This window comes from Oncorhynchus mykiss, chromosome 11, assembly GCF_057628025.1.
Source record: "Oncorhynchus mykiss isolate SJ-2025 chromosome 11, ASM5762802v1, whole genome shotgun sequence".
NCBI classification, from domain to species: Eukaryota; Metazoa; Chordata; class Actinopteri; order Salmoniformes; family Salmonidae; genus Oncorhynchus; species Oncorhynchus mykiss.
The window spans coordinates 36,153,173-36,167,207 of record NC_143032.1 but is presented as its reverse complement, the minus strand read 5'-3'; the positions used below and the strand labels follow the sequence as shown (position 1 = coordinate 36,167,207).

The 14,035-nt window shown below is 45.1% G+C and overlaps 1 protein-coding gene across 2 annotated transcripts in view; it reads left to right on the top strand.

The window, feature by feature from the left end:
- The window catches only part of LOC110535626 (myomesin-1), a 43,963-nt gene that overhangs the window by 15,982 nt on the left and 13,946 nt on the right, over positions 1 to 14,035 (top strand). For both annotated transcript variants that reach the window (XM_036935360.2, XM_036935359.2), the window contains 18 exons: positions 1,368 to 1,456; positions 1,696 to 1,737; positions 3,155 to 3,316; positions 3,542 to 3,703; positions 5,525 to 5,666; positions 6,092 to 6,291; positions 6,491 to 6,544; positions 6,824 to 6,948; positions 7,193 to 7,376; positions 7,789 to 7,963; positions 8,173 to 8,294; positions 11,814 to 12,010; positions 12,125 to 12,251; positions 12,591 to 12,775; positions 13,169 to 13,283; positions 13,449 to 13,605; positions 13,690 to 13,796; positions 13,953 to 13,997. In XM_036935360.2, the coding sequence (XP_036791255.2) occupies positions 1,368 to 1,456; positions 1,696 to 1,737; positions 3,155 to 3,316; positions 3,542 to 3,703; positions 5,525 to 5,666; positions 6,092 to 6,291; positions 6,491 to 6,544; positions 6,824 to 6,948; positions 7,193 to 7,376; positions 7,789 to 7,963; positions 8,173 to 8,294; positions 11,814 to 12,010; positions 12,125 to 12,251; positions 12,591 to 12,775; positions 13,169 to 13,283; positions 13,449 to 13,605; positions 13,690 to 13,796; positions 13,953 to 13,997 (2,390 nt within the window). The remainder of the gene's footprint in view (positions 1 to 1,367; positions 1,457 to 1,695; positions 1,738 to 3,154; positions 3,317 to 3,541; positions 3,704 to 5,524; positions 5,667 to 6,091; positions 6,292 to 6,490; positions 6,545 to 6,823; positions 6,949 to 7,192; positions 7,377 to 7,788; positions 7,964 to 8,172; positions 8,295 to 11,813; positions 12,011 to 12,124; positions 12,252 to 12,590; positions 12,776 to 13,168; positions 13,284 to 13,448; positions 13,606 to 13,689; positions 13,797 to 13,952; positions 13,998 to 14,035) is intronic.

Here is a 14,035-nt window from a genome sequence, read left to right as displayed (position 1 = left end):
ATATGCATATTCTTTATACCATTTGAAAGGAAACACCTTGAAGTTTGTGTAAATGTTAAATTAATGTAGGAGAATATAACACATTAGATCTGGTAAAAGATAATACAAAGAAAATTTTTTTTGTTTTTTTGTATTTTTGTACCGTCTTTGAAATGCAAGAGAAGGCCATAATGTTATGCCAGCCCAGGCGCAATTTACTAGATGGCAGCAGTGTATGTGCAACGTTTTAGACTGATCCAATTAACCATTGCATGTCTGTTCAAAATTATGAATCAAGACTGCCCAAATGTGCCGAATTGGTTTATTAATACGTTTTCTTAACTGTGCACTCTCCTCAAACAATAGCAGGGTATTATTTCAATGAAATAATTACTGTAAATTGGACAGTGCAGTTAAATTAACAATAATGTAAGCTTTCTGACAATATCAGATATGTCTATGTCCTGGGAAATGTTCTTGTTACTTACAACTTCATGCTAATCACATTAGCCTACGTTAGCTCAACCGTCCTGCGAGGGACCCACCGATCCTGTAGAAGTTCACCCCTTCATGGTGTAATACAATCACCCCTCTCAGGAAAGGTCATAGTAGGCCAGCGTGTGTGGGCAGACTGACAGCCCTGGGAATGCTTGGATGGGATCACACTGTGAACTCGTGGGACAGTGGATTTCAGTTGTTAGAAATATGATTTGAAATGTGTGAAATCAATACCCCTCTCTGACTGACACTGTATCTGTCGGTCTGTCCGTCCGTCAGCCTGTCCATCTGTCAGTGCCCTTTGCTCTGTTGTGTATCGACAGACACCAGAAAGCTGTTGGTGAAGGCCATACATTAACCGGGCCTTTTCGCAGCTTGCCTTTTGATAACAAAGAGGACGTCAAAAGATAAATTCTCTGGCGATAGAGGGATCCTGTTGTGGCTTGTTTTTTTTAAAGTCATTTCACCAAGGACTAAACACTTAAGTGTCTCGAGCTGTTTCAGACCAAACAGCTTTTGAAGTTCTCTCATAGTCTCAAACTCAACCATATGTGTTGTATGTACTAAGCAGTGCAGGTAATCAGCCATGGAAAGTTGGATAGCATGTTTCTGTGACAGAATCTAACCACACATAACTTTCATACAGAAACCCATACCACCTGACACGTTATGACATCAGTGTCTATTTATTCCCAGAGTATTCCCGGACTGGAGTTCTGGAGCATTTTACAGTCCCAGCTCACATAGCTGTGTGTTGATTTATATGGCTGAGTTGGGAGGGGTGGGGGTATTTATGTACACTTGAACCATTAGGAGACAGAAACGTGTGTGTGTGTGTGTGTGTATACGAGACATTGATTCAGCTGGTCTTCTCTCTCTTCTCGTTTCAGATGTGATTTTGATGATACTGCACAGTATCGTGTTTCTGCCATGAACAGCAGGGGAGAACTCTCTACCTTTGCCTCTGTCGTTGTTAAGAGTATGTTTATAAAGTATAGTTCTCAGTCTGGTGCTTCCACAATAAACTAGACAATATTCCCCAGTATCACCCCATTGAGTAGATACACAGTGATTTAACCTAGTTTACGATCTTTCTTAGTGCTGCTTTAACTTGGTCCTGTTTCAAGTCTCCTCTGTGTGAAAGGATCACATATTTCTGTTGACTACAACACAGCAATAACATGCTAATAATAAGTACCTGTGTTCATTCTACTCTAGGATTCAAAGGAGAGGTAGAGGAGGCTCTCCCCATGCCCAGACGTAAGTCAGAGGAATATCATTTATTGGAAAAATATACTCAATACTCATAAAATAATATATTTTATTAATACCCATCCATATGTATTTATGGATGTGTGCATACCACCTTACTAAACAGTATTAACATAACCTATTCAGAGTATGCTAAGCTGGAACACTGTGGTGAGTTTTGAGGAGGGGGCTGGAGGGAGGTGGTGGGCGGGGCCTGGGGATGCTATGGGTGCTATTGCACGAATAGCTTTTTCGTTCCCTTGACGCTGGGCGCAGGAAAGTCAACAGACAACGAAGGTAACAGGGTCACTGAAGCTCTGCGCTGGTTTGATGACGTTTTGGTCAACTTGGTGAATTCACTGAGTGTCACTCAAGGCACGATCCCTATTATGTGCATCTGTTTGGAAAGATCCTGTGATAATATCTTTCAATTGCCTGGGAAAGATGGTTCGGCATGACAAAAAAAAAGCACCACATTTGTCATCAACAACAGAATACCTGAACATTTTGGCAAGTGTGGGGTTTTTGAAATTGTATGCAAGTCATAGAGCCTTGAAAGTTAAATACTGTAAACTAGAGTGACATAGAGAATACATTGAGACATACACTGTGGTTTACAACCTGGATCATTGATTTGAGACTAGATTACTGCACTTAGTAGTTGTTTAAGGGTAAAGGGTCAAATGTAATGCTACCGGATAATATTTAGTTACATCATCAATCATCCTAAAGTGTCTAAAAGGTATTTTGTAGCTCAATAAAGTTACTATAAGATGGACATGAAATGTGAATGGGAGAAAATGCTATAGGCCAGTGTTTCCCAACTCATCAGAACCCCAACAGTACATATTTTTGTTATTGCCCCGGACAAGCACACCTGATTCAATTTGTCAACTAATCAAGCCCTCAATTAGTTAAATTAGGTGTGCTTTTCCAGAGTTACAAAAAAAGTGTCCTGTTTGAGGATACTCGTGGACACTGCTATAGGAGAGACTGACTTTGGTTGTTGGACACATGCAAAGAGACAGTGGCCAGGGAAACAAAACCAATGCATGGCTTTGCTGTCTAACCTTGTTCATAGGTTACTTACAGGGAAGGAAATCAATGTGTTATTTTGGAATTTGGGTGAACTATCCCTTTAAGAGCATTTACTTGCTCTTTGTTCGTCCATCCCTTTTGATTGGAATAATAATGCAAACGGGTGTCTATTAAGGCAGCTCCCCGCACCTCTCTGATTCAGAGGTTTTGGATTAAATGCAGAAGACACATTCTCAGTTGAATGCATTCAGTTGTACAACAGACTAGGTATCCCCCTTTCCTTTTTCCTAAATTTGAGGTGTGTCACACAACGCATACTGTTGCACGATGGGAACAAAATAGCAACCTGACCTCTAACCTTATGTTACTTGATGCTCCTTCCTGTCAGATGGCATCGTCTCTGAGTACGGCATCACCTTCGAGACCCACATCGTGGACGGGTTTGGAGTGTCATTCGGACGGGAGGGCGAGACCATGAGCCTGGGTGCCATGGTCATCATTTCCCCCAACCTGGCACGTTACCAGCCCGACGTGCAGTGGTACAGAGACGGTAGGTGACGCCCCAGAGATCTAGGAACTCTTGGCGGAGGTTTAATAAGGTTACATGGACAGGGAAGATCTGATCCTAGATCAGCACACCTATTCTGAGCTAGTTGATACATATGCCCCTGGGCTATGGGATTTATTTGAGATGCTCCTTGATGAGGAAGGCCTCTGACGATGGTAGGGCAGCCATTTTAACCTGATCTCGCTCCTTTGTTTCTTTGTCTATCAGATGTTCTTCTGCAGCCCTCCAAGTGGTGTCAGATGCACTGGAGTGGAGACAAGGCCACGCTGACCCTGACGCACCTGAACAAGGAGGACGAGGGGCTCTACACCCTGCGCATTACCACCAAGACTAAATATGAGACATATTCTGCTTACGTCTTTGTCAGAGGTGGGGACCTTTACCATGAGCAAAACTGAACACCACTGCTCTCTGTCACATTATCACTCCTCAGTCGATTACATGCCTTGTTTACTGATTTGCAAGTTTAACTGATTTTATTTTTCACAGTGTGTGTATGTTTGAGTGCAGACAGTATGGCCACTTGTTTACCCCCTCTCTGTTTCCGTTGGCCTGTCTCATGTTCTATAGTGTGATTAACAGTTTATCGTCAACGTCACACAGACATCTCAACTGGCACCAGATAACAATGTAATCATGGTCCATGTGTGTGTGTGTGTTCTTAAATATACATTGGAGTTGAACCATAGCAGTCTCTGGTTAAACTTACCTCCGCATATAATGGAACTCACTCATTATGACTATAGTAGAGTCAATCAACTCCTGTCACAATCTCTGGCCTGGTTTTGTATAACATGGGAAAAATGATGCACACTGACGCCGCCAATTTATTCATTAAGGTCCACTCTTAGAAATAAAGGTGCTATCTAGAACCATGTCCCCATAAGATAACCCTTTTTCGGTTCCATGTAGAACAGTGGAGGCTTCTGAGGGGAGGATGGCTCATAATAATGTCTGGAACGGCGCGAATGGAATTGCAAACACATGGAAACCATGTGTTTGGCGTATTTGATACCATTCCATCGATTCCTCTCCAGCCATTACCACAAGCCCATCCTCCCCAATTAAGGTGCCACCAACCTCCTGTGATGTAGAACCCTTTTTACAGAGGCTTCCTACATGGAACCCAAAGGGGTTCTCCTATTGGGGACAGCCGAAGAACCCTCTTGGAACCACCCTTTTTTCTAAAAGTGTATTGACCTCTGTTGTTCCATGTTACTCATTCTCTTGCTAACAGATGAACTTGTGCTCTGTAGAGTGGATGGAAATGGGCCTTGCTCTCTCTGTCATGGTTCAGGGTTGCTCTGAAAAGGAGAGGCCATGTACAGTCGCTCTCTGTGGACACAGAGACCCCATTGCGGTCGAGAGACGGACAAGGCTAGGCTATTCTCAGTGAGCTCAGATCTGAAATGGGTTTGGCTGGGAACAGAGGTAGATGATACTGTATATGTCTCTTCTTCCAGGAGAGACAATTGCCTGCTGAGTCTCCTTATAAGCCACAGGGCTTTCTTGTTCTCGCTCTCTCGCTCCATCTTTATCTGTCTCTTTCACTCTCTCTATCTTACAGACACACACGCGCGCGCACACACACACACACACACACACACACACACACAGTAAAATATAATACCAGGCAGTATATAGTCCTACAGTATATACAGCTAACGTAGACATATACATAGACATACAGTCCCCAGACCACATAAGTGGCTAATTTTGTTTCTCACTTTATTGAAAGCATGTGTTCTGTCTTTTTAAGCATCACCTCTCTTGTCCCCTTTAACTGAGAGGCACGCTGCTGCTATTACTGGGATGTGTTTAACTTAAAGGCTAGTAGCATTCCTGGCACTTAGCTGTGGAGCCACGTAGTTCAGCAGGCGGGGTACAGCACTATATGTCGGCACTGTATCAAAACAACAAGCCTCAATCAAAGTACTGTACACTATAGAGATCTTATCATGCACTATGGATTCTATATGTAATTCTATGCCTTATATCTCAATACAAAAAGTCAAGGAAATGGACATCAACTGTGTTCTGTACACACTCAGGTTGTGTGTTTTGTGTTAGTCTGATAAGATATTTTACTGTGTGTGTGTTTGCGAGAGAGAGAGAGAGAGCTAATGAGAAGGGAGGAAGAAAATACTACACCAGCACATTTGACTGGCAATGTGTATGTTCCTGTATCAGATGCCGACGCGGAGGTGGAGGGAGCCCCTGGTGCCCCACTGGATGTGACGTGTCAGGACGCCAGTAAGGATTACGTCATCGTGACCTGGAAGCAGCCGGCTGTGGACGGTGGCAACTCCATCCTGGGCTACTTTGTGGACAGGTCAGTACCATCCCCCATCACTACATGCCCGTTCTGGTAGGGACCCTAACCTTAAGGTTAGGCTCCACAATGCCACCCGGATGAGAGACCTCAAGAGTGGAGTCGAAGGAAAAACCCTTGGCTTATCATGACACGGCTAGGAGAACGCTTCTCTCCCTTTTTAGCACCCCTTGTACCGCCATTCACTCCAGTTACAACTGCAGATAACCTAGAAGAAGAGGGACAGATGTTTTTCCTGATCATGTGACCTGACCTCTTAAAAAAAACAACATGTGAAATGACCTCATTATGGCTATAACAAGGGCCCAGAGTTTTTCCCGATCTTACCAATAGACCTAACTCTGGGCCTTATCAAGAAGCCCGTACCAAGTTTGTTACTGAATGTCTGATGGAATGAATTCTGTCTCTTTGTGCCCTGTGTTCAGGTGTGAGGTTGGTACCACACACTGGAGCCAGTGTAATGACACCCCCATTAAGTTTGCCCGTTTCCCCGTGACGGGGTTGGTGGAGGGGCGCTCCTACACCTTCCGTGTGCGTGCCGTCAACAAGTCTGGCATGAGTCGGCCATCCCGCACCTCTGAGGTGGTGGCAGCTATGGATCCTGCCGACCGCACGCGTATGAGAGGTATGGTGGGCACCCCGATCTGGCATCTGCCCCTCCCTGCCTGTCTGTCTGTCTGCTCTCACATTGTCTTATGGTACTGCTAAAGTCTTATGTTGTGAGTATGTAACTTTGTGATGTCTAAATGGTTTTAGTATTATGCATATCTTTTCTTGTTAGTAACTATGCATCAGTAACATTCTCCTCTTCCCATGGCCTACAGGGTCCTCTGCACCCTGGACCGGCCAGATCATTGTCACTGAGGAGGAGCCTGCAGGTAGGAAGGAAATGCTTTTGCACTCTTCAATGATGATCAATACTCTCATGCTGCTATAGTTCTAAAAAAAATACCTAGTGTTCTTTTATTGAAGGATAATGAAAGCTCTAGTCTAGATCAATAGCCTGGTTGCCAGTCTGTTGCTCTTGCCAACTCCTTGTGGAATTGTCACGTTTGGCTTAACAATGACACTGGAATAGGCAAGAGCACAAACTGATCTGGGACCAGGCTTTGAGATCAAACCCCTTATACATTCTTTTTCACATTACTTCCTATCAGAGGGTGTAGTCCCTGGCAGACCCAAAGAACTGGAGGTCACTGAGGCCACCAAGAACTATGTGGTTCTGAGCTGGAAAGCCCCTGGAGAGCGAGGCCACGAGGGCATCATGTACTATGTGGAGAAGGTGAGGAATAAATACTGAAATCATATACCTTATCTGTAGCGTGACTCATCTGATCAACTTAACCATCACTGTTATCCATAACAACCACCATATCAAAATAATTCAACAAGTAATCATATTTTTTTATTTGAGTTTCTATCTGGAAATAGAGTATTCTATACTGTGGTACTGCAGGTTTGGGGGGTTGGTTTTTGGAGGGTTGGAGCCCTACTCTTAACTGCTTTGCGTTGCATTGTGTGGTTAGTGTGTGTCTGGTACAGACAGCTGGCAGAGGGTGAACACAGAGATCCCGGTGAAGTCTCCTCGCTACGCCCTGTTTGACCTGGCTGAAGGGAAGGCCTACAGATTCCGTGTGCGCTGCTGCAACTCCGCTGGTGTGGGCGAGCCTTCAGAGGCCACCGAGGCCACCACTGTCGGGGACAAGCTGGGTGAGGGATCACAGGTCACACTTCACACGCCACCGGCACCAACCTCCGGCCCTGCAACACGAATACCTATGGACCGAATCCTAACATTCTATACAGTACAGGAAAAGTACAGAAATGTATCCACTCACTACTGTACTGTAAGTCGCTATGGATACGAGCGTCTGCTAAATGACTCAAATGTCAAATATACACATGGAACACAAACCATCCTGTACATCCTGCATTTAGATCAATGCATCTATACCTCAAGTTAGGATTCTGCCTAATGTGCAATCCCCTCCTTATCAGTCTACCTGGGTTCTAGCAAGCTATCAATAAACATTCTAATTCTAATTTGACACGCACTCATTCAAAATGGAATCCTAATGTGTTTTCATTTGATCTTAGTTGAATAAACCTCTCCTGTTCCCAGATATCCCATCTGCCCCAGGCCGTGTAGTTCCCACCAGGAACACTGACACGTCTGTGGTGGTGTCCTGGGAGGCTTCCAGGAATGCAAAGGAGCTGGTGGGATACTACATCGAGGCCAGCATCGTGGGCAGCAACACGTTTGAACCCTGCAACAACAAGCCTGTCAAAGCCACCAGGTACAATGGTCCTTCTAACTGTCCTCTCTGTTTCAATTGTTGTTTTACAGAAATGCTGACCGTAACTCAAATTTGGTGTTAAAACCGTAAATTATGTTGAGCTCAAGTTTGACAAAACAATTTCCTCACTCAAACGAAAATGTCAAAAAAATGTATAAAACGAAAAAGCATGTCTTTCTCAAAGCGTTTCTGTGTCCTGGTACTCACAGGTTTGTCTGCCACGGTCTGGTGACAGGAGAGAGCTACGTGTTCAGAGTGAAGGCACTGAACGCCGCTGGGCTCAGCGAGTGTTCTCAGGAGTCTGAGGCTATCAAGGTGAAGGCTGCTATTGGTGAGTGAGACAGAGGGTGTCATGGCCCACCCTCACAACAGGATAGGATGGGTAGTGTTTTTTAGGAAGACTATGACGAGCCACAGGCCTATACAAGGAAACTATTTTTGTTTATGTTTGATGAAATACTATGAAGGGACCTATAGTAAGGTATGATGTTATGGTAGGACCAGGGAAGCCTCTTAGCTCTATGGAGATTTGATTATTGAGTCTTCTGCATATTCTTCACTGTTACTTTTTAGTTTATATGTCCATTATGAAAGAAATGCAATGTGCCCACACTGAACATGGGTTGAGCTGATGTGTTTTACCCTTCTATTTTTTCTGTCCATCGAGACATCACATTGTCAGCTCTGTGTACCATCAGCATTAGACTCCTCCCACATGTTATTTTCTATGCCCCCCCCCCCCCCCCCCCCCGATGAGTCATAATCTATCCCCACCCTCCCTGCACAACCTGAGGCGTGGCCAGGGTCAGGAGTTGTAGACTTCCTCTAACTTGGGTCAGTGTGATCCAGCTCAGCGGTTGTTACAAACCAGCCCCCCTTGGTTCCTCTGTCACGCGCAATCCACCCCCTACCCAAACAACCAACTATCCCCACCCCTTACCTGTCCTGGGCACAAGATGTGTCAGCCACCACCACCCCCCCTGTTGTTAAAGGTACCCCCCCCCCCACGCCCAACCACCAATCCCCCTGATTTATGCTGTGTGTGTCTGTCCATTCTACTCACTCTCATCTGGGAATACTAGCTCTGGTCCAGGGCATTAGTGCGGCTCAGTGATACAAGGCGCACTAATGCCCTGGACCAGAGCTAGGGATATATACTAACCTGACAGCCCTGCTCCTTTACACAGTTGTCCCATAATGTCAGTTTGCTCTGTGACTAACCAGGCTTCCAGCTGTGAGACGTCACTCAGTCATTGGCAAGCTTTGTGCCGCGCAGCAGGCTCTGTTCTCCCCACACTTAGTGACAAGGTCAATGGATTTCTCTCCACAGTCCAGTACAACCAATAGCAGTTTGTAGATGGGCTTAGACCCATTTGTGGTAGTGTCTTACACGATGAAAGGTAAATAATACTCACAATTGAGGCGAGGTTAGTATTGTTAACCCCCCCACCCCCACCCCCCCCCTCCATCAACAACTACTCCCCGGGTCCGACGATGTGGACGTCGATTAAGGCAGCACCCCCTCACCTCTGATTCAGAGGGGTTGGTTTTAAATGCGGAAGACACATTTTCGGTTGAATGTATTCCGTTGTTTAGGGAACTTTTCTGTCACACATGTTATCAGAATATATTAGGAAAGAAAAGCTGTACCATAGATCTTACTCATAACAATTTCCAATAGTTGTCTCCCAGTACATTTACTTGATCAGTTTAGGCCAATGTAGTGCATATAATGAAATCCACTGGCATATAGTGTGGCTTTTTCATGAAGGGTTGGCACAAAGACCGCACACACTCACTTTCTCCCCTCACACGCTCGTGCTTTGTCTTTTAACTCCGCAACTTGCTTCCTCATGCAGATGTCACTTGTTGGCCATCTTGTCTTCATTTTTCATCGTCTGTCAGATGAAGATATTTTACTGCATTTGATAGGGTATTGGTAACATTTCTTGCTCTCTCTACCTTCTGAGTGTTCTGATTTGAGCTGTTTGGTTGTTCTTCTTTGCCCGTGTATAATGGCTTTTCGCTCTTCTCTGCTAACTCCTTGTAGGGGGGCGGTATTCCTCACGGTGTGTTGCCGGAGGGGGGAGTTACCAACGGGTGGTAACGTGGGCTGACTAACGCTGGACGGGAACGCATGAGGCTGTTCAGTAACCCCCTTTACACTACGCTGAAGTTCAATGCTCAGACTGACAGTGTGCCTGTGGCATGGGGCCGGGGGCTACTAGCTCAAGCTCCTCAAGGCTGCAGTAATTTAAAGCAAGGGAGGCAGTGGCCTGGTCAGAGAGCCAGGCCAAGACCTCCAATGAGGTTAGTGCCAGTGGCCAGGCAAACACATAAGTCCTCTGTAGATGCTTCAGCCAAACAGGGGACAGAGAATGAATCAGCCCAGGACAGACTCAGGTGAGAACATGTACATTTTAGTATCCAGAGTGATTTTACAGTAGTGCGTGCATACATTTTTGTACTGGTCCCCGTGGGAATCAAACCTACAACCCTGGTGTTGCAAGCACCACGCTCTACCAACTGAGCCACATGGGACTACACTCAGTCATCGTGACTACACTCACGCCAACCCTTATATCATCTGAAATAAAAATGTCATCTTTTCACCTCAAGGATTTTTGTTCGTGTTTTAAACCGTTTTATTAATCTGTCTTGAAACATTTTTATCACTTTGGTAAGAAGGTAGAAGACTATTTTGAAAAAATAATCTGCCACTGTAATATTAGTATAGTGGTCACAGTTTGAATGCATGTGGTTCTACTGTAATATTCACAAGTAAATCATTAAAACAATATCTATAGTGAAAGTATTCAACTGGTAAAATTCAGTTTTTACCCTAAGATAAGTTTCTATAACAGCTTTCACAGGTTTAAGTACACCGTCACGTGGCCGTTCAGGCTATCTACTGGCCACCTCTAGCACAGGGCTGCCTCACACACACACACAGAGGGGCTTTTGGTCCTCCTTCCACACCCTCAGTGTTCAGGCACTGTGCCGACCACCTCTCAACTTACTGCAGCCTGGCTGGCTCACACACACTCTGGGCTCTTTTGGCCATCGTCACCTTGGGAGATCAGTGCACATGAACACACAGGCACTGCGACATAGCTGGAGCTAGCCTATCACAGCGTGTCTCTGAAGTGGGTCAGCCAATCACAAGACAGAAATGGACACCTATGACCTGAGACCTTTTTGGTAGTGTACTTCCAAGTCAGATTCTTCGCCATACCCCCACCCTTAAATTATGGAGAACACCATGTCCATGTGACTGTGTGACAGGTCAATTTATTATATGTAATATTATCCAGTCAGCTATATGCGCTCCCTCTATCGAAGACCAGTCACTGGGATCGTATGTGTCCTCACAGCTCCTGTGGCTAAAATATTTTTTCCCATTCAGTCCAGGTCCCTGAAATGTGTGTCCCCATAATTGTGTCAATGTGTTATGACATAGTGTCTGGTTGAACCATAGCTTGAGGTTAAAGGTTCTTACAAAAAGTATCTGTGACACAAACTGTATGGCATAATAATGTTAACGGACATTTTAAAGAACTGAACCAACCCACTGGGCCCACACTGGTTGAATCAATGCTGTTTCATTTCAATGAAAATACGTGGAACCAACGTGGAATAGACTTTGAATTGACGTCTGTGCCCAGTGGAATATTCAGAAATGTACAAGGGAATGAGTGCCCAATACGTGCTCTAAGAAAAGAGAATGTTAGCAGGTCTAAGTGATGGAAGACTGAAGCTCAACCAAGAGCATTAAGCTTCCGTCTCCCATGACTTCATAGTGTCAGAGTTGACACAGCATGATGCTAACTGGAGTCCTCTGCTGTTCCAGCGTCCCCTACTCCACCCTATGGCATCAGCGTTCTGGAGTGCGTGCGGGACTCTATGGTGTTGGCCTGGAAGCAGCCCACCTTCATCGGAGGTGCTGACATCACCGGCTACTTCGTGGACTACCGTGAGGTCATCAATGGGGTGCCAGGGAAGTGGCACGAGGCCAATGTCAAAGCTGTTAGCGACCGAGCCTACCGAGTGAGTCAGCCATTTTGCTTCTTTGTGATTTCCCTACCCTCTTTAACCTGAATTTTCAGCCACCTTTTGTCATATCGGGAGAAAAGGGAGAAGGATTTTTCACTGTCTGTCCAGGTGTCCGACTTGAAGGAGAACAGGAAGTACCAGTTCCAAGTGCGCGCTGCCAACATGGCAGGTGTGGGCATCCCGTCTCTGCCCAGTGAGACGTTTATCTGTGAGGAGTGGACCATTGCTGTGCCAGGTGGGTAGTTCCACTAAAATTCACTCGCAAGCCTGAAGAAGTATGATAATTACACTTTAACATATAACAATTAATAACGCATCACAGTACAAGTTATACCTCAAAGATACGTGTAAAAATACATTAAAAAAAATATGAAATCATTGACTTGTATTATAATCTTTTGTGGTAATAGAACATTATTTCTGTACATTACCTTGTCTATGGTTACGTCCCAAATAGTAGCCCTATTGCCCCTGGTCAAAAGTAGTGCACTACAAAGGGAATAGGGTGCGAGTTGGGACACTAGCCTGTCCGTTTTCTTCAACTCTGAAACGAATTACCCCTAATTTCCCACAGGACCTCCCCATGATCTGCAGGTGACAGAGGTGCGCGCCAACACTCTGGTGTTGCTCTTTAAGCCACCAGTGTACCAGGGCCGTGACCCAGTCAACGGATTCTACGTTGACATTAAGGAGGCTGATGCTGAGGAGGAGGCCTGGAGAGGAGCCAATGAGAAGGCTATCTCCACCAACTACATGAAGGTCAGGACCCTATCCCCTCCAATCACTCCAATCACTGAAGTTCCCCTGTAACAGATTTAGGATCAGCTTCCCCCTCCCCCAATACTAACCTTAACCATTAGTGTTGAACATGCTAAATTGACCCAGGATCAGCGTCTAAGGGCAACTACACTATTACTATCCACTTAGTCAGTCATACCATTGAGCATTCTAAATAAACATTTGAATCCAGATTGTGTGATGCAATATGGTGACATAAATAGGATGTGATTGGTGGAGGTGTTTGTCAGTTAGAGGGTGCGTGTAAAGGGGTTTTCAACACTACTGCTTTTCTATGTGAGAAAGTTTGTATCAGTAGTAACATATTTGGTGTATGTGACTAACATGTCTATAATATGACTCTTTTACAAACAGATTAAGATTCTAAAGGAGGGGGAGACCTATGTGTTCCGTGTGCGTGCTCAGAATAAGGCAGGTGTTGGAAAGGCCTCTGAGCCCACAGAACCAGTCCTGGCTGAAACCAAACCAGGTAGGACCATGTTAAAGACCCCTCAACAGAGCAGGTGGGAGAGAGGGATGGACAGAGAATGACTTTGTTATACCAGTAAAGTCATACCTTTATGTCATCCTGCACCTTTGCATATTTGTGTCTTTTGAATCTCCAGCCATATTTGACTCTTGTGTTCTCTCTCAGGCACTACGGAGATTGTTGTGGACATTGATGATGATGGAGTGATCTCCATGAACTTTGCCTGCTCAAACCTGACTCCAGACTCCAAATTTGTGTGGTCCAAGAACTACAAAGAGATCACTGACGAAACCCGCATTACTGTGGCAACCAGTGGGGAGAAGTGTGTGTCTGTGTGTGTGTGCGTGAAAGAATATAAGGTTTGCTAACGTTTCTACAGTAGCCTGTGTTAATTGTATCCCCTCAGGTCCAAGGCCATCTTTAACATGCCTGCTGAGGATGACATCGGCATTTACTCTTGTGCTGTCACCCACACCAATGGCGAATCCTCCAGCTACACCCTCTCAGCGGAGGGTGAGTCCCACTGTGTGTCCGTGGTACTGTAACACTGTCCACGTTATCACTTTGGACGCTAACTTAGCAGGCTAAGAGGTTAGCAGAGCTCCATTGCTTCTGGTTTCATTTCTAATCTCTGATTAATCTTTGTGTCCTTTTTCTTTTTTTTGACAGAGTTGAAAAAACTGCTGGAGATCAGCCACGACCACAAATTCCCCAGTAAGTAACATATTATTACCGATGTTCTCAATGTTTCC